Below are 19863 nucleotides of genomic sequence, written 5' to 3' on the forward strand. Positions count from 1 at the left end.
TGGAGCTAAGTGTATGACAGCATAGGTAAAGTTTGACAAATGAATGATGGATCCTGAGAATATACAGCAACTTCTGTGAGGTGATGTGCTAACAGCAATAGGATGGTGCTGTTTACTCTCACATGAACACCACCTGGAATGCCCTTGCAGGTCTACATTTACAAAAATAATCTCCCTGCATTTATTGTCTGTATTTACACATGTAAGACATGGTTTAAATCTGTGGCAGAGTTGATAGCGCAAACACAAAGACGTATCTGCCCGGGACTTAATCCTACAATTTGGCAGGCACCTGAGCTCTATAATAGACAGGTACATTTTAAAAAACAATTTTTACGTAACAGCCTCTCTGATTCAAGGTAATGGCCTCAATAAAAAAAAGGTTTTTGTTTTTTTCCCCACTGTGCATAGGGATATTTGACATTCAGGTTAAGAAGAACTAGTTTAAATTACTCAGGAATGTTGGCCGCTGAGTGGTCCAACCAGGACATAACTTAACATAGTTTAATATGTACGCTACTATTCTTCTGCACTGTGGTGTTTCCTTTGGTGTTGTCTATGTGTTGCTGTAGGATCCACCTCACCTTCATTTCCCATTGTATTGGTGAACCTTTAAGCCATCTTTTAGATGAATCTATGAAACAATGTGAAACATGTTTTCCAAATACTTAATTTTATGATTCGACATAAACGCCATAAAATTGCTGAATATAGAGTTACAGTAGTATAGAGTAGAGTTTTTTTTATGTATTATGTCAACAGTTCATCATGGCTAAACTGCAGCATGAAAGGTAAGGGAAAAAAAGCTATAATCACTGATTATGTGTTATAATCAAGTTACAATACTGGAGAAATATTTCAGACTTCAGGTTGTACGCATAGTGTAGATATCCCCTGGTAGCATATCTTTCTGCAAACTGAACCAAAACCAAAGTGTGAAGTGTTACTTTCCTCACAAAACAAGACCAGAGTAGTCTTTGCTTCCATTTGCATAGAGCATTATTTCATTTAAAAAGGACAGTGATACATATACAGTTGACAAGGTCAGTTCCATGGTACAGTACATTACACAATTACAATGAAGTAAATTCCCTTTTATAATTTGATGCACTCTATTTCAGCATACTCAGTCCTATAATATCAGTAGCACTAACCTTTCGATTTTTCTCAGACTACTTATCCAACATTGCAATTGATTCAAGTCGAACATGTAAGGAGACAATGTGCAAATACAGAAACAAAGGTCAAAATTAATTAGTTAAATCCTTTAAAAAAGGACCCTAACCCCCCCCCCAAAAAAAAAAAAAATCAATAAGCCACATAGATGTGTCTTTCTGGAATGTCAGTCTCTAAATTTTCCCCCACACACATGAAGAAAGTGCTGTAAATGATATGAAACCATTGAAAAAAGTTGATTAATTTGAGTGCTTTTGCTTTCATGTTAGTGAACACATTCATCTCACTTTTGTGAAGTAAGTAATTGTTCGAGAGGAGTAAATGTGCACACAGGATTTGTCATCAATATGTTTTCGAGTCATTTCAAAAGCAATTTAAACTATGCCTACTGGATATATTTATATGTTCTTTTAAGTACAAAGAAGGCTGGGAATGTGATAAATGGGCACGTTCTGAGCTTAATGAATGAGCAGTGATCATTCTTCATAAGAACAAGGCATCTTTTTGTATACAGACAAGAACCAATGTATTACTATCCACACCATTGTTAGGCCTTTTTAAAAATCCCTAAAGAAGCAGTTAAATATGAAAGATGACTCAGAAGTAAAGTTTGTTCACTGCACATTAACAATCACTTAGTTCACTGTTTTAATTTAAGGACACCATAGCAGTGTTTCAGTTTCATCTGGGTAAATTCAGGAAAGGTGTGCAGCCATTTCCATGTCTTCCTCTCTCTGACACACATTTCAGTCTCACACACACACACACACACACACACACACACACAGAGTACTGTGTAAAATGCATAGCTGCAAAAAATTAAGTAAAACTGTTAAAAACAAATCAAAGTTCATTGTGGTCTTGCTGTTGTAGGACCAGATTATATGCAGGTTTGTTGCAACTTGATTTGAAGTAAACCAATCCAGCAAAAGCAGTAAAAATAATCTCTTGCATCACACTTTTTTGGACGTTTCATGATTTTTAACTAGCTTCCTTGTAAACTGTATTAGTTTACACAAATTGTATCATCTGATATACACATGGCAATACACTGCAGGTGCAAGTTGTCTGGCAGAAAAAAAAAAATGAGCTGAACAATGGAGGTGTACTAAATGTACTCAGACTGGACTAATGTAATCTGAGGATTAATCTTCATTAAGGACGGTCTAGTGTTGGCTGGCAGTGCTTTCCCAGAATCGTGCACTCTTCCAGTCATACTTTCTGCATGCATTTAGAAACAAGCCCCATTAAAGCCACTTTAAATGAGAAAATATTCTCCTCTGGTCTGAAACTGGTTTTAGTATCATGAACACCTCTATTAACAACATTATGTGGTTCTCAAAAAAAAAACCACAAAAACAAGTGTTTTATAAATGGCCATAAAAGAAACAAAAACCCTCATTACTTAGATAAGGCGCAAAGGTGTGTAACAAATTCATAAACCTTTCAGATGGAGTGGATCATTCTCTCAAGGAAATATAATCAAGTTATCTAATCATAAATAATTCAAAACACACTTAAGCGTGTATACACAGATTTCAGTATAGGTGTAGTATTTAATGGGCCTCATGCAAAAACAATTGCACAGACTGTTCGGAAGTAGCAGGTACGAGCAACCAGTATAATTAGTTTTTTTTTTTTTCTGGAAACAAAGTTCAGTAATCCAGACCTATTGACCTATTCGTCTTCTTCATTACAGCAGCTTCATTTAGATATAGTATTGAAATTTATTGAATAAAAACATACACAGTAGATTGAACTAAACAGTGTCACCTCTTTTGGACTGTGACATTATACTATAATATTATAGACTCATCCAATCATTAAGATTTTCCCAAACAACTACTGTCTCTGCTAATTTTTATGTTTGAGTTTGCTGCTTTTGACAGCAGAAACAAAGCTCCACAATGTAACATTATTTTTTTGGAATAATACTTTTAGCAAATTCAACTTTCTCTACAATTTGGAACAGCTTACTTTGTATGGCAATTTTAGTGGCACTAATCATGCAAATGATTTCCCAAACATGTACCTCCACACAAATGGTTGGGGTTCATCAGTCTGAAATGTGCAAAGTATTTGCAGTTAAGAGTGTTTGGTAAATGTGACATGAAACTATTGTAAAAACTTACAGGGGAAAAAAAGGGAAATTAAGGACAAGAATTAAACATTAAATAAAACGTTCTTGCCTGAGACCCATTGTTTTTGACCTTACTATAAAAAGGTGCAGTACTTAGAGTTCATTACTTGGTATAATCTCAGTTCTCATAATGTACTTTCTCATGACTCAACAACAATAACAACAGCATGAACAATCTTTCACACCATGATTCAGTAGCAGAAATGCTGATGTTTATGACCCAGTGTGTATGATTATTGGTCAAGATAAAAACAGAGTTGGAGATACACCATGCTCCTGCCTGTGTACAAACCTGCTGTGTAATAAGTCAATGAACACAGGTTTTACACACACACTGTAGAAAATGGACAATGGATGGACGGAGTCCTCACTCCACCTACTTCCTCCCAGTCTCTGAGCAGTGCTGGAACTGGGCAAAGCTGAGGAACACCTGCTCCAGTGATATCTGGCTCACACAGTAGTCTTCAATGCGATACTTCTCTTTGGCTGCCTCTAAAGTGCCAAACACCTAAGTGGGAGTGGGCAATGTGGAGGGAGAGAATGTAAAAGTGTGATGTGAACATGACTTTGTATCAAGATCACAATATAAAGCTAAAATCAGCATTTTCAAAAACACCAAAACTTGCACCTTTTTTCTAAACCTGTATACACATTGCTTCTGTACTTTTACTTCTTCCACTGAGATTTCTATCTATCCATCTTTGTTTAACGTATATATAAAGAGTCAATGAACTACACTACAGAATGCTTAAAAAAAAAAAACACACAAAGCACACCTGGTCACTTTAAATGTACTACTGTGTCCACTAGATGGCGTTCTAACAGCGCAAGTGTACAGATGAGGTTCTCTTTATTTGTTTCTTGAACAAATTGAGCGCTTTCAATCTGTAAACGAGTTACTTACCTGAGCCCAGGTTAGCGTTTTGTCAGTTAAATGGTAATGCACCATTCCCTGGTGTGCATCCTTTAGTTGGCTTCCTGTGGTGGGAGGAAAATGCACATAGTTAGATCTGTTTTATTATCCACCGGAAAATCCTAAAACATACAGAGCTCGGTTTTAAACAAGCACTTTTTTTTAAGCAAGACACTGACCTATTTACTTTGACTGAACTAAATTCTTTACACTTTATCTTTACAGATACATTTGTAATTGTTCTCGAAGGTTAACTGACCCGGAAAGGTGCTTTCAATAAAGTCTTTAAATAGCTGCAGGTCACTCTCCTCCAAATCAGTCTCTACATGCACTTTAGCCAGCAGGGTGTAGCCACTACCAAATTTGCTCTTGAGGTGTTGGGGACTCCCGAGACACTTGAACTGACCATTGACCATCACTGCCAGCCTGGTACACAGGGCTTCACACTCCTCCATACTGGTGATGAGACAGGAAGAGATGTAAGCATCCTCACTTTGATGCAGCAATATAACTTTTTAAACATTTTTACCCAGTGGTAGAATAAGGATCTTACCTAACGTTTCCATTGCTGCATTACAACACTCCTACATCCAGAAAACTAGGTAAAGCTACAACATGCAACTTTTGGGAACCAAACTAGTTGGTACATATTACTAGTACTAGTAATATGTTGTAGTGGACACAAAATCAATTCTTCCTAGGCATCAAAACTGACACTGTGTCAAAGCCCATAGTGTTTCTGTCTTTGTCAACTGAGACTTTGACAGCACCTCCCCAAATTAAATTATGTATCCGTTCTCAACTAAAAAAATATTTGAAAAGGGTTACATACTGGCACTTCAAGTTAATAATTCCTGCAGTAGTTGAAGTACTTCTTGTAATGAATGAAACATAAGGAAACATTTCATTATGGCATGTGATGGAAGTAGTGATAATATGAACTACTTCAAATACTGCTGGAAAATTGCATCTATATGTATTTTCTATCTATAATTTTTATAAATTAATTAAGCCTGTATGTAAAAATTCTATTTGACTAGCAGAAAATCAAAGTAAAAATAATGCTTCTACCCAATATGCACTATAAATCTCACCTGTGAGAAGTGATGATTATGGCCTTGCCAGATTCCCTTGTGCGAGTAACAGCATCCCACAGAAGCCTCCTGGCCACAGGGTCCATCCCTGTTGAAGGTTCATCCAGGAAGATGACCGGCGGTCCACCAATGAGGGCCGTGCCTGCACTCAGCTTCCGCTTGTTACCGCCACTGCATATGTTGACAGTGACATTTTACTTACACACACATACTCAACAAAATATAGCAATACTCATGGTAAAACATGGCACTAAATACATCTCCAACAGTTGACCTACCTGTAACTGCGGACCAACTTATCAGCATGAGGCTCCAGCAGCAGCGACCTCAGGACATTCTCCACACATCCAGACACATACTTCTCAGGTATTCCCCTGAGTCTGGCATACATACTCAGAGTTTCTCTCCCTGTCATGTGGTCTAATGTGGCATCAAACTGAGGACAGTAACCAATGCGTTGCTGTACCTGGAATACAAAAATAAATGTTTCCCTTGAAATATTTTCAACTCGTAAGCGTAAAGTTTGCCTTTAAACTGTTAAATCCAAAAGGTGTGCTGTTGAGGACAATTACCTTTCCCATGTGTTCTTACCTTCTTAATGTCCCTCAAGATGCTGTATCCATCGATGTAAGCATCCCCAGAGGTAACACTCTCATCACCTGTCAGCATTTTAAAGGTCGTCGTCTTCCCTGCTCCATTGAAGCCTAGGAGGCCGAAGCACTCCCCTTTCCCTACAGCAAGAGAAAGCCTGTCCACAGCGAGCAGATCTTCCCCGATGCTGTATACCTAGGAGAAAAAGGTCACTTTGTACCCTTTTCCTATCTCATTTAGACACACATTTCTACCATTTTTCAGCAGTAAGGTACAGTGTTTAAAAAACATTCAGACCTCTGTATGCCAGAACAAGATTCCTGTACTTCATACCTTGCTGAGCTCCTGCAGTATGAGTGGACTACCAACCATAGACTCTAGCACAGGTTGGCAGTCCAGGACCTTCTTCCGCTCTTCGGCCACATCTCTGTCCTCTGGAAGTATCCCTGCATCCTCTATTAGAGGTAACTAGCACACACACACACACACACCACCAAGTAAGATGGAAATGTCTTATGTAGTTGTATTGTTCTATTGTACATTTTCAACAGTTTCAAAAAAGTTTGTTTAAATAATTTGGAGATTTTCAGTCTTTGCCCAGAAAGATGCAATTCTTAAACATTAAAGTAAAGTCATAGTGTTGATTAATGCAAAGGTGGTACAATGTCCTATAGCAATTGCAGGACTTCATTTATGCTAGCTGGCATTCAACCTAGTATGATCCAGCATGATCAATCCAGTAGACGTCCATTTATTCCCTCTACATTTAGTCAAGTTATATCAGAGATCTATTTTTCACTCTATACAACTATTTAGAGATAATGGTTCCTATAAGCCAGCCTAGGTGTTAATATATTAATACAAATACGTCCTGTTCTCTGCTACCACAATTCATCTACCTGTTTGCGTCTCCTGCACAGTGAGGAAAGGAGTCGCCACAGTGTGTGGACACACTGTAGCTCGATGACAAACAGCAGAATAAGGAAGACTACTCCCTGAACTGAAAAGGCCACAAGGAAGCGCCCCACGCCAGGCTCCGACATGGAGAAGTAGTTTGGCTGGTATGTTATGTCTAAAACCAGAGAAACACAAATTTAATTAGGGTATATTTAGGTAATTAAAAACAGGCAAAAGTGGGATTTTAAAAAAGACATTATTTAAAAAATCTGGTGCATAATGCAAATCAGTTTTTTTCCATTATTTTGCTTCTCACTTTTTATTACTGAATTAATTTGTACACCTTGTGTACTGTAAACCAATTTGTGTACTGTAAACCAACTTGTGTACTGAAAACCAACTTTTCTTTAGTCCTGCATAGTTTGAGGTTTTATTACAAAAACCACAAAATACTAAAGCTAAGTTAAACTAAAAGACCCAAATTTTAAAAGAAATTACTATAATGCATATGCTCATTGCTATAAAAAATTGCAAAAAAATCTAAAAATGAATATTTTAAGGCATGTGTAATACGGATACTTGCATTATAATTATATATGTATCAAAAAGTCAATACAAATTAGCAGTGCATCACATCTTCATTGTTTTATAACTATTAGCAAGGATTGTACCACCTCTGCAGCAAAACCAAAATCTTTATAATTCTCAGACACATTCAGGCAGTACTCACTTAAAAACTTGCAGAAGGTTTGGCTAATAGGACTGGAGGTGCAAAATGAGATGAACTCATAATTCTGGTAGAATTGACTAAAGGACATCCCCAGGCAGTAATTTGGGAAGATCAGGAACACCTTATCCAGTAAGTGCGAAAGGTCCACCAGTTTTAACTCTACAAAAGAATGAAAAAACATGCAGTCAACAGGAATGATTAAAAAAATAAAATAAAATACTTTGGGGGTTTTCTCCTTTTTAATACACATCATCCTATTTTGAACCTGATGTTGAGCCTTTTGAATAGGGCAGCAATGGCTCAGTTGGTAGAGTGGCTGCGTAGCGACCATTGGGTTGAAAGGTTTGCATCCCACTCTTCATGACCACATGCCGAAGTGTCCCTGGGCAAGATACTAAACCCCCAACAGCCCTTGCCCATCCCCAGCCGCACGGTCCCAGTCCCAAGGTAGAAATTGGGGAGAGTTGTGTCAGGAAGGACATCCGATGTTAAAAATAAAAAATAAAAATAAAAATAATAATAATTTAAAAAAAAAAAAAACCCAAACAGGCCAAATGAACATGCGGACAAAAGATGCACTGTGGAAACCCTGAACTCACAGGATAAGCAGAAAGGACAAAAAGTTGAGCCTTTTGAATCCCATAGGTTTCATCACATCATTTAAAAAACCTCTCCACACAGACTCCAAAATCTTTGGAGTTCCAAGAATATGATTTTTTACAAACTTTCCTTCGTGTATCACCACTATGTTGGGCACAAAACCCAAATCTGCTGAATAATGGCTTGTCTATAGCGTTCCTGTTTCTGAGCTACAGTAGGAAGTTATAGTTTCAGTGTAGTTAGAGATCTTTAAAAGTGCTCACCTTATTTAACCTATGCAACCATTTAATTTTCTTTAATTTGTTTTGTTGCCAGACACAGAATATTTCCAGCAAGTAACAACAACTTAATTACGTCTTCTTATATGTATACTGTACAAAAGGACTGTTGAAAAGGTAAGAAGAGTTGGCATGTGTATAACTGAAAGATTATGCCTAATAGTATCTCTGGAAAACCTACCCAACAGGACTGGTCTGAAAGTGTTTATTTTTAGAGAAAACTGTTTGAAGAGGTGTGGTTGTCTTTTAATCAAAAACATGGTATATTCTGACTAGCACAGTAAACTGAGACACTACCAGTGCTTGAAATCTGTGTCTCTTCTCACCTGGAATAGTCATGATGGTGACAGCGAGAAAGGTGGCCGTGCCAGAGATCATGTTGAAGATAGTGAGGCGAGTATAGGCAGTAGCAGCAGTGGAGAAGAAAAAGCTGAGTAGGTACATAAGAGGCACAACAGCCCAGCCATAGAGCAGCAGTAACAACAACACATCTACCAGATGATTATCTTCTATGAAAGCCTTGACTCCAAATGCCTGGAATACCACCTGAGAACAAAAAAACAAGTTGAGACATGCAAGGGTACAATGCATAGTTATTTTTAGTCTTGACAAACTCAACCAGTCTTGTCAGTCTGAGTATGTTAACGATATCTGTCGTACTCACCAGCATAAGGAGACAAGGCAGCAGAAAGTTGACCAGGTCCCACACCAATGCTGAAAACCAGAAGTTTGACAGGTACACGCCGCTGACCTTCTGCACGTGCTTGGACTTAATAGAGGACTCCGTAACGAGCAGCAGGGCGAAAGTGCTGGACAGCGATGCCATTCCATACATCAGGTTGATGGCGATGGCAAAACCTGACTTACTCCTACAGAGGAAGGACAAAATAAGAAATAATTAGGACAAGAAAGTCATGAGGACATGGAAAGGCATAGATGAAGAGAAAAGGAAGAAATGAAAGACAAAGTAAGCAAAGGAACAGATCATAAGGCAGAATCATTTCACTTTCCTCAAACACTGTGATTCTTCTTCCTTTACATTTTCCCCTAGTTCCTTTCTGTTTAAACCCATTTTAAAATCACTCAGTTTACCACATTTTAAGTTCTTGATATTAAGCAAACTGTTCCCCATCCCCCTCCACTCACTCAGTGAGTTGGCTCCGGGCTATCTCAGACAGGTTCCGAGGCATGGGGTAATTGCCTGTCTGGATGAATGCATTGGGCCCTGCCAGAAGTTTGTACAGCGCATTGTCCACCATCATGAGTGCTGTGGCAGGTGTATGATAGCCCTGATTGTTGAAGTATGCTGTTGCTTCTGCATATTGGCTGCTGCTGCCACGGAAAGCGGCACCTACCACACAGTGCTCATTAAAGCTGCCACCCTCTTCCTCTACCTGGGTCAAGATGTAATCAGTGAAGTCTGAGTGGAGCAAAAGAAAGAAAAGACATAAGTTCCAGTAAATGCTCGTTTAAGCAGTCAAGACAAGTGCAGTTTTTCTCAATATGCTTACCAGTGATGTTGATGAGTTCACCAAACTGGGCAGAGAGCTGGGAAATGTATGCATTTGCCAGAGCAGAGGCCAGGGGACCAGCCCTAGGCTGAAGAGCCACAGGGACCCTGGTGGGGCCGTAGCGACTGAGTGCCAACCTCAGTTGAGGTGCTTCCTGGTGATTGGGAAATGTGCGTGCCACAACCAAGGCCACGATAGTGAAGACCAATGGAACCAGGAACTGAGCCACCATCACTTTCCAGTTTCTCCAACTGTATAAGGCTCTCTTGAGGAACATGGCATAGAACTGTTGCAAGTGCAGTCTGATCTGGTGGGGAAGACAAAGGGACTAAAATATAAGTAACGTAAATGATGAGCAGCAAATATAACAAGAATCAGTTTGCTTTCTCTTACTGTATCTTACCCCTGTGTTGAGCTTAATAGTGGAGCAGTCCTCTGAAATGAGCGTGCCGCTGTCTGTTAAGTCAGTGATATCGGTCATGCCACTAATGCTGCTGGCATCATCTGTGGTCCAGTCATGGGATCGTCTTTCATGTTGGTACTGCAGGGCTGGAAGCTGGATAGCTTGGATGTCCAAACTAGAATCCACCAACTTTCCCACTCTAAGCCAAAAAATAAAGCTCTCATTCACCACTGACTTACTGAAAACCAACTCCAAAGAGGACTTAAATATGAATCTTCACTTTTGATGTCAACAAACACAAAAATCCTCCTATATCCAAAATCTTTACTGAAAATAAAATGGAACACCAAATTCAAATTATGTTTACCAGTTATGATGTTTTTTTCTAACATAAATATGTGCAGAATGTGTCCAAAATGAATTTGCTATGTATGAAAAATGTATCTACAGTAGCTCTTCTATGTGTGGAAAGTTGCCTGGGGTAGAAATCCATTCTCTCAGTCAATTTTTTTCTCTCCTTTAGGCTACACAGGCAGGTCAAGAATGCCAGGGTGGCTTTCAAATAAACCTATTTCTGGGCCTTACAATTCAATTATCAGTAAGACCATGCAATCAAGGCACCTATGCAGGAGGGCAAATCCGGCAAAATAACCTAATTTCCACCAGAAGGTGTGCATCTGTGAGCGGAGTACTAGATATATACAAGTAGATCAGTCAGTCCTTTCTACATTGCGAGTAAAATTCAATAACAAACATCTAAACAATTTTTAAGGAAGAATAGGCTGTGCCTTTTGATAGTATAGATCCTATGTCATGACAAGTCACAATTACAAAGCTGCAAGATAATTTAGTCACATAAAACTGTTTAGTTTAAGTACCGTTTAGTATGTAGTATGAGCTGCTTTAGAGTTGTCAACCATTATACATTATTTGTTTTATTTATATTTTTATATTTACAATAGAATACAGAATTAAGGCCAGAAACAAATATGAACTAAATGAACAAATATTCAAACAGCAGGTTTTCTTGGTGTCATGTTTGATGTTTGGTGCATTGCCAGAACAAACTGTTGGGTTATTAGTTTGAGTTGTAAATAATGAGCCCTGTGAGACAAACATTCTTGGCATCACAGAATAAAATGTCATACATTTGTGCTTGTTGAAGTAGCACCCAGTGTTAGCTGTCTGCAGTGAAAGCACTCCTGCTTGTTACCACAGATACACATATCAAGTAGATAGGGAAGCAAAAATGACAGCTCAGTTAGCAAAATGCAGATGACACTGAAAAGTCTGAGCAAAGGAAAGAAGACAAACATATCAGCCATGGCATTTTTGTCCAAGGTCGGGTTATTGGAATCTTTATACTTATTAATTGTTGGGTTTGTGCTGGAAGAAAAAGTTTGATTGGAAATGTGCCTTGAAGTAGGAGGGCTACTCCCAGATTCATATCCTTCTGAGATCAAAAACTAAAGAGCAACACATTTCTTAAGAGATAATTTTCCTACCGGAGGAAAACCTCTTCCATTGTGGTTACAGAAGCTCCATAACTAGCAATGCCCAGTTCCTCTCTGTTCATCTCCAGCTCAGCAAACAGCAGCTCAAACCTGACCAAAAGCAAAAACAATGCAAATCAGGGAAACACATAATCCACTAAACCCACAGTGGGCCGAGTGTAAAGCTGCCAAATTTCATTCTGTGTCACTGCGTTTTGAAATGAAATTATTTATTGCCCAAATCTAATTATATTATATTATATTATTATATAGCAGTGCTACTATGGAATAAAATAGCATGTGGGAAAGAAAAGTGGAATCGACTTAATATTTGAACAGAATTGTATATAAAAAGGGAACATAAAACATAGTATATTATTTATACTATTATACTGTTATATTATTTTTCTGATCCACTTCAGACACATAATATTAGCCCCATTCAAACAGTTCAAAGTCACTCAGTTCAGCAAGAAGAATTTGATGCCACTTCACACCTTACACTGCTATTGTTCGTATTCATACTACTTAGAGTATACACAAAGACCTGCATAACGCACCTGCTGGTGCTTTCTTTGGGTAAGATGTAAGAAAGCTCAGCTCCAGCGCTGCTTTCCAGAGTGGCATTTGGAACATACATGTGGACAAGGCGAGTGATCTCAGACACGTTACAAAGAGCATCTTTTACTATCACCATGTGGTAGCCAGCACCTGGTGAGCAGAATAAAGGAACAGGCATGCAAAATACCTCTAAGTGATGCTCCCACAATTTATAATAATGTAGCACTATAACATGTTTAGCAGCTCTAAGGATGACATTTTGTCAATACCACTCTACTGTACTCTTTCTTACCATATTTGTTCTTAAGGAAGAGTGGTGATCCACAGCACTGCAGCTCTCCTCCTGCCATGATGGCAATACGGTCACCAAGCAGATCAGCCTCATCCATAAAGTGTGTGGTGAGCAGGATGGTGCGACCATGCTTCTCCCCTTGCAGAAGGTCCCAGGTGGCACGTCGAGCTGATGGATCCATACCCGATGTGGGCTCATCTAACATCACCACCTAGAGGTAAAAAGAGTTTGGAAAATAAATGAAGTAAAAGAAGTATGGTATTAAAGAAAAAGGGAGCGAATGGTGCTTATTAAATGCTTTGCCTTGGAGTCTCCAATGAGAGCAATGCCAATAGAGAGTTTTCTCTTCATGCCACCAGAAAGGGTCTTGGAGTGAGAATCCCGCTTATCCTCCAGGTTTAGGATACGAATGATCCGGTCCACCTCATTGGAAATATTGTCTTTGGAGTAGCCTTTTAACTGGACAAGATCCATAAATAACAATAAGTATAAATAGACCATAGTCTCATCCAAACTACCAGCCTCTTTTTTACATAAATGTCAAAGGAAAGCCTGGAAGAAAGTGGCTAAACCCATCATGCCTGGGTAAGAAATATTTGTATAATTATGTGGGTACCTGTGCATAGAAGAGCAGGTGTTCTCTGACTGTAAGGTTATCAAACAGTACATCATGCTGGGGACAAAGTCCCAGACTGCGGCGGATTAGAGCCATGTCTTGACAGATGTCATAGCCATTAATATAGGCCCTGCCACTAGTGGGGGGAAACAGACCTGAAGCACAAGAGCAGGAGAGTTACCATTATTTAGGTGGCATATTTGAGTGTGTGTGAGTGTGTGTGTGTGTGTGTGTGTGTGTGTGTGTGTGTGTGTTTTTATGTTCATTGCTTGCTCCCCAGTGTGTTTCAGCTTCTCACCTGTCAGCATGGACAGTGTTGTGGTCTTCCCAGCACCATTGTGCCCTAACAGCACTGTGATTTGTCCTTCAAACATGTTCAAGGTAAGATCCTGCACTGCCTGCCGTGTCTTGTTACCAAATTTGAATTTCTGTCGAGGGCAAAAATCCCAAAAAAATGTACATACGTTATTTTAGCAATAGGTATAAAAGAAAAAGTAAACTCGTCTATTTTACCATTTGACTGCTACAGTGGGATCATTAAAACATTTTTTGGGGTATTTATGCACCACTCTCCACTGAAGGGGGCACCTTGACCTTGGGTGACAGTGCTGGTTTAACTGTTCACCTTAGCGAGGTGTTTAATTTTGATTCCAGAGACAAGACCAGCTGGCTCCTCCTCTATAAACTCTCCTTTCAGTGCCTTTTCTGCATCCTCCTCTTCTTCTTTCTCATTAACCAAAGCCATTCGAGGGCTGCCACACCAGTATGAAGGCTGCAGATGTGGAGATGGAGAAAAAACGATGGTTAAAGCTATGTACTAGGACTGAGGTGAAAACGGTCCAAGAAATAATAGTACTAGTACAATATTATGAAATTGTACACTTAATCTTGCACAATAAAAAAGAAATCACGTATTGCACGTACTGAATGTTTCTCACATGCTTTATCAATGAACAGCAGGAAACAAAGAAGGCAGAAAATCACTTACACAATCATTCAAAATAATACAAGAAAGTGGCTCGACATTAACATTGCCCATGCACACTCTACATAGGAGTAATTGTTTCCTGACCACACTCTCTCTGGTGCACTTCCTTAGAACCAGAGTCAAGCCCCCACTTTCTATGCAGTAGAAACATCAATCTCACGCCCACACACACAATGGACCTAGAGTAAAGTGCGTCAACATCTATTTCCACACCCTGCTGGCAATCTATTAAATTCCTGACTAGTGGGAAATGGGTCAGTGTGAGTATATTTTTATGCTTCTGCAAAGGCATGACATTTGCTATCGTGCATAGCTGGTATAAAGATACATTTATTTGTAATGGCTGGACTGACTTACACCCTTCCTGTTATTCTAGCTAGCTGGACATAAACATGTTCTCTGGCCACTATGTTGTGACCTCTCATTTTCAATCCCCTATGCTAAAGCTGTATCAGAAGCACTTTCACTGAGGCAATTTGTCTTACTGGAGACCTCAAACTTAACCTTACAGCTACCTGATATTGCCGAACACAACGTAGTAGGCAGTGTATTGCTGCAATAAATTGTAAAACACATGCTGAAAGCATAGACAGACCCTGGCTCATTTCTTGATGTTTGTAATACACTAACATGACTGTTAGTGATAACAGGTAGAAAGTTTTGCTTTTCAAATGCACTAGTAGCATTAAGTATGTTACGTTAGATGAAAGCAGTATCAGTGTCTGCCTCTTAATAAACATAGTTACTATCTGTACTTGCATCCTTATATCGTTTGATTTTGATGCATGTCTTATGTAAACATTTATCAGTAGTTTCTCCAACAGTTTCTTATGTAAACATTTATCAGTAGTTTCTCCAACAGTTTATAATATTACAACAATATTTTTTCTGTATTTGTATATCTTTTTGTTACAAATACATGTTCAAATGCACGTTACAGCTAAACTGTGCAAGCATGTACAAGCCACTGAGTTTCAAAGCGTACCAGTAAAAAGAAGTAAGATGGCAGAGGCACTCCGTACTCCCCAGGAAAAACTGCCTCCATGTACCAGGCCACCAGCCCATAAAGCACAGAGTCAAACAGCAGCAACCCCAGAACCTGGGCCAGGGAGAAGTCATCATCCACTGTCACCGAGTCAAACAAGTTATGCCACTGGATTCCCGTACCTATAGAGGAAGTTGAGGAGAATTAACTTATCAAACTGAAATTAACAAGAGTTACAAATTCATTTAAAGCAATTTGACAATATTTAAACTTAAAGCAAAACATCAAGTCTCACCTTTGCCTTCAAACATTCCTATAAGCTGAGCACCCATGGCCATGGCCACGTTGGAGATAAGACAGGCTGACACCTTCTGGACATGGCTCAGCAAGTCATAGCGGGGCCACAGGAACAAATATGGCAGGTAGCTCAGGAAATAGATGAAGCCACCTGCTGCTGCCGCCACATTGGCTAAAGAGGACGATAGAAAAAATAAGGGTTAATGGGATGCTGAGAAATAGCATGAGGGATGCAGCGTTATATAATACAATATCTGACACAGAAAAGGATAGCAAATTGAACAGTGCAGTTACGGCTCTTCTCACACATACAGATAAAGAACACTGCCATCTGAGATCAAAGGCACACACTTACATGTGGAGACTATGTAAGAGCAGAAAGGTAATTACTTTGTGAAGTAAACTACTTTTGCTGCCAAACCCAATTTTTGACAGAGCACATCTCTGGGCACTGTTCAGACAAAGCATTACAAAAGGACAAATGAGAGAAAGTTGAGTTTAGTGGACAAATTTGACAAGACCCGTTTGTGGCCCGTTTGGAACATGTATTCATTTTCTACACGTGTCTGTTCCTAAAACGTGGTGCTAGCGGTAATATTAGTGGATGGGCAGAATTACTTAAGACAGCTGCAAGCACAAAAGCAGCCACAGGAGAAAAATGCCCCGTCTTTGTTCAAAATTGGCCAAGGAGGGGACCTTGCTGTTGGTTTGACCTATGTTCTGTAAAAGCCCCTCACCTCATTGGGTTTCTTTTGTTGTCAATCTGTATGAATTATTATATTTGAGTAAACCCCAGAAGGGAAGCTAGTTAGTGTTTATTAGATATTATTGTCTTTCTTTTGGCAATTTTATGTTAGTGCACAGTGTCACAGACAAAACAGATAATCTATGCAGTTTATTTATTTCAATACATTTAGCTGCAATTTACTAATTTCAGTCAGAATATTATTATTGAACCATAAGAACCATAATGAACCAGCAGGGCAGAAGAATCAGTAGGAAGAAAGGTAGAGCAGGAGTAGTTTTTAAAAATTATATCTAAGGCACTGGAGCCTTGTTATGACCAAGCAATTAAGGAGAAGTGTCAAGGGCAAGTAACACACATTACACAAGAAAATCACATTACTCAGAGGGCAGAAATGCAAATCAATTAAGGGGAGAGAATTTTACCAGCTCATTGTAAACTGACAAAAAGATAAACTATTCATTGTCAGTTCTTCTACACTGCTTCTTTGAACAAAAGAAAGTTTAATCATAACCAATCAAAGTTCATAATTCCAGAGATAATTGTAGAAGCCAACATAAAATAAATTGTGCAGCAAATGCTTGAACAAAACATCGGCAAACTGAGCTGCTTTGCTGAAAAAGTTGAAATGGGGTGGATGGAGGAAAAGCTTCGAATAAATGAAAGTGCAAAGAGGAAGAAGGAAGAGAAACACAAGAAAGGAAAGTCATGAGATGTTACTGTAACTTTCATTTTTGTCTGTGTTGTTTAGGTGTTTTAATTTTAAGCTCAGAGCCACCTTGCCACATTTCTGTGCATGCAAACACTTTTTCATATCTTAAGAGCATTTTATTGCTGCTTCAATGCTTTGTACCACCTAAGGGAGAAAGATGAACAACAGGCACTTGGACCTACATCAGAGAGCTCAGACATTGTTGTGCATACTGTAAAGTTAATCAAAACTAAGCAGGAGAGTGTAATCTGAAAAGCACTTGATAACACTAATGGTAAAAATGCAAGTGATCAAAAGTCAAAAATCAGAAGAGAATGGACAGACATTGAAACATACACACACCTCGTGAGAAGAAGGCACTGATCATGAAGCTGAAATTGATAGTGGCCACAGTGAAGACAAGAAGAAAGACAAACACCAGAGTGGGGTCACTGTAGGTCAGCACCGCTCCGTTGGGGCTCACCTGAAACAGCACATACATTTTTATGACTTGATGAGACACATTAACAGAGTTTAAATACATTTCTTCGCTAGATGTTTCAACCATGAAGTTAAACTATTGCTTAGTAACTACACCAGTGAAAACACAACAACACCCCTGTGTGTGGTAAGGCATTTTGTGTTGGAATGTGGATTAAGTAACAGTAATTTCTAAAAGAAACTCACCTGGATACACAACAGCAGAGTAAAAAAAAATACAGAAATGGAAAGGAAGAGGAAGAACATAAGAAACCAGGCACTCCAGTGGAGCCAGTTGCTGAGACCCATCATCCTCATGTATTCCTGCACAAGAAAAAGACCCAAGAGCTAAGGAATCACTGTGACGGTTTTATAACAGATAACAGCAAAACAAAATATACACAAACTCACCTTGAGCTTCCTTTCCTTTTCCTGCACCACAGCTCGTACTATATTGAGGGCGGTGTAAGTGAAGCTGAGCACCAGTACAAGGGGAAGCTGGTTCTGAATGGCGAGGATAAAGACGTCATATATAAAGGCAGGGTAAGGAAACCGTGACAGAACCACTCTGATCTGTCGCAGCAGAGAGGTAGCAGCGGTTCTGTTGTAAGAGCGCATAATGGCTCGGTCCACTGCGTGCTGCACCGCCAAAAAGCCCTCTCTAAAATACCCTAAAAATGAAAAGACGTATTAAAATTAAAGAAAATAAAACCACAATTTTAAAAGAAGGGATAAAATCCCCATTTTAAAAGTGACCTTTTCCTCCAAGCATTAAAGGGAAAATAGGTAAGAGGCCTTGAGGACCAAAAGTGGAGCTGCAGCTGTGAGTAACTGATCATGCAGGCTGAATCTCCATATTCATGTGACTTTAAAAGCTTGTCCATGTATATTATGTACTTATATTATATAACTTCATCTTTTGGAGTATGTCTCCTTGTCTCTTTATAGATACACTCAACTTAAAAACTTCATTATTAAAAAAAACAGTCCGTAGAACAGTGTCTCCTCTTATCTCCAATTGAACTGTTCAGAGGGACAAATCTGAAGAAGAAATTTAAGAGTACTTGATGCCTGCTGATGTACAAGACATCACAAATGCCCCCACAAAATATGTAAGGGTACACTGTATTCTGAAAGCGCCAAAACAAGATAACACTGATCATGCCAAAGATGTGCAGGGTTGTGGTTGCCAAGGAAACAGAGGCTGAAGGAAAGGCTCTCACTTTGGTAACAGAGGAAAACTAAAAGCGTCTTATGCACCATGATTTCTGTCCAAGTAGAAACACAAAAACTTTTGATGACTTTTAAAAAGGCTCATGCTTAGTAGTACTGTGAGGTTTTAAAAATTATTTATCAGCTATTGGACAAGAGACACTCTTAAAGAGCTTTAGTTTATTCAAATGATAGTTGCTTTGTAGGACAGAAAAGTGCACGGGCTGTCTCACCAGGTGTGCCCCCTTCCTTATCATACTGTTCTCTTGGCCCTGGCATCTGAAAAAGGGGAAAGAGGCTGAGCGTGTGCCAGTCCAGATCACTGTTTGGGTTCAGCTCCGTCTTCTCTTTGGGTGGGGCGTTGCGTGGGGTATAAGAGAAACGCAGGTGGTAGCTCACCTGCATATGAGAACAGAATTAGTAGAGCCAAACAGTGTGTAGAGGTGTGAACTGAACACACATCCGGTCTTTTCATCTATTTGATTCCATGTAGTGCTAGTGCCTCCAACCTAAGCCAGTTTTGTTGTAGAGTGAGTATATATATCAACTAACACAGGAGTAACTGAATACTCATATTCAAAAGGTTGAGCTTGTACCACAACCTTTTGTCCTCTTATTCCTTGTTAACTTAAAAATGCACCCACAATGTTTATGAAAAGTTACACTTAAAAACTTTAAAAATGTTAAGCCAAATGCTTGAAACCAATAGAAACAAACCAATGATTATATAGCCTTCAAGCCTATTTAGTCTGTCAAACCTTTCCATCATATGCACAATCCTGTAAATTCACCTGTCAGGTTCTAATACACAGGACGATATGTTTCAGCTACACTATTATTCTAATTCAAATCCATTCTGCAGAGACAGAATTATCAACATCTTTCAGCTTGTCCCTTTAGGGGCCGCCACAGGGGAACGTGTTCCCCACGTTGATTTGGCATGAGTTTTTTATGCCGAATGCCTTTCCTGGTGCAACCCTCCCATTTTGTCCGGGCTCAGGACCGGCACCAAGTTGGCCCTTGGTGTTTGGGCGGGACCCCACCCGCAGGATTCAAACCTGCAGAGTTCTGCATCCCAACCCAATGCTCTACCACTGATACACCAAGCCCTAGACAGACTGGTAAGAAAAATCAAGTCAAGTCATCATCCACTGACCAAAACATGCTCTA

The 19863-nt window shown here is 39.3% G+C and overlaps 1 protein-coding gene across 4 annotated transcripts in view; it reads right to left on the minus strand.

The window, feature by feature from the left end:
* Positions 1-971: 971 nt before the first annotated feature.
* abca3b (ATP-binding cassette, sub-family A (ABC1), member 3b) overlaps positions 972-19863 on the minus strand; it is a 28439-nt gene continuing 9547 nt past the window's right edge. For all 4 annotated transcript variants that reach the window (XM_067476990.1, XM_067476989.1, XM_067476991.1 and 1 more), the window contains 27 exons: positions 18927-19092; positions 17893-18152; positions 17689-17805; positions 17365-17485; positions 15564-15737; positions 15269-15450; positions 13921-14067; positions 13594-13723; positions 13296-13450; positions 12983-13138; positions 12680-12890; positions 12387-12537; positions 11839-11937; positions 10334-10532; positions 9931-10237; positions 9566-9839; positions 9084-9288; positions 8746-8965; positions 7542-7700; positions 6814-6986; positions 6248-6382; positions 5915-6109; positions 5602-5789; positions 5324-5494; positions 4489-4685; positions 4221-4294; positions 972-3824 (listed from right to left, as the gene is read on the minus strand). In XM_067476990.1, the coding sequence (XP_067333091.1) occupies positions 3693-3824; positions 4221-4294; positions 4489-4685; positions 5324-5494; positions 5602-5789; positions 5915-6109; positions 6248-6382; positions 6814-6986; positions 7542-7700; positions 8746-8965; positions 9084-9288; positions 9566-9839; positions 9931-10237; positions 10334-10532; positions 11839-11937; positions 12387-12537; positions 12680-12890; positions 12983-13138; positions 13296-13450; positions 13594-13723; positions 13921-14067; positions 15269-15450; positions 15564-15737; positions 17365-17485; positions 17689-17805; positions 17893-18152; positions 18927-19092 (4698 nt within the window). In that variant the 3' untranslated portion in view covers positions 972-3692. The remainder of the gene's footprint in view (positions 3825-4220; positions 4295-4488; positions 4686-5323; positions 5495-5601; positions 5790-5914; positions 6110-6247; positions 6383-6813; positions 6987-7541; positions 7701-8745; positions 8966-9083; positions 9289-9565; positions 9840-9930; positions 10238-10333; positions 10533-11838; positions 11938-12386; positions 12538-12679; positions 12891-12982; positions 13139-13295; positions 13451-13593; positions 13724-13920; positions 14068-15268; positions 15451-15563; positions 15738-17364; positions 17486-17688; positions 17806-17892; positions 18153-18926; positions 19093-19863) is intronic.

Source organism: Channa argus, chromosome 15, assembly GCF_033026475.1.
Source record: "Channa argus isolate prfri chromosome 15, Channa argus male v1.0, whole genome shotgun sequence".
Lineage (NCBI taxonomy): Eukaryota > Metazoa > Chordata > Actinopteri > Anabantiformes > Channidae > Channa > Channa argus.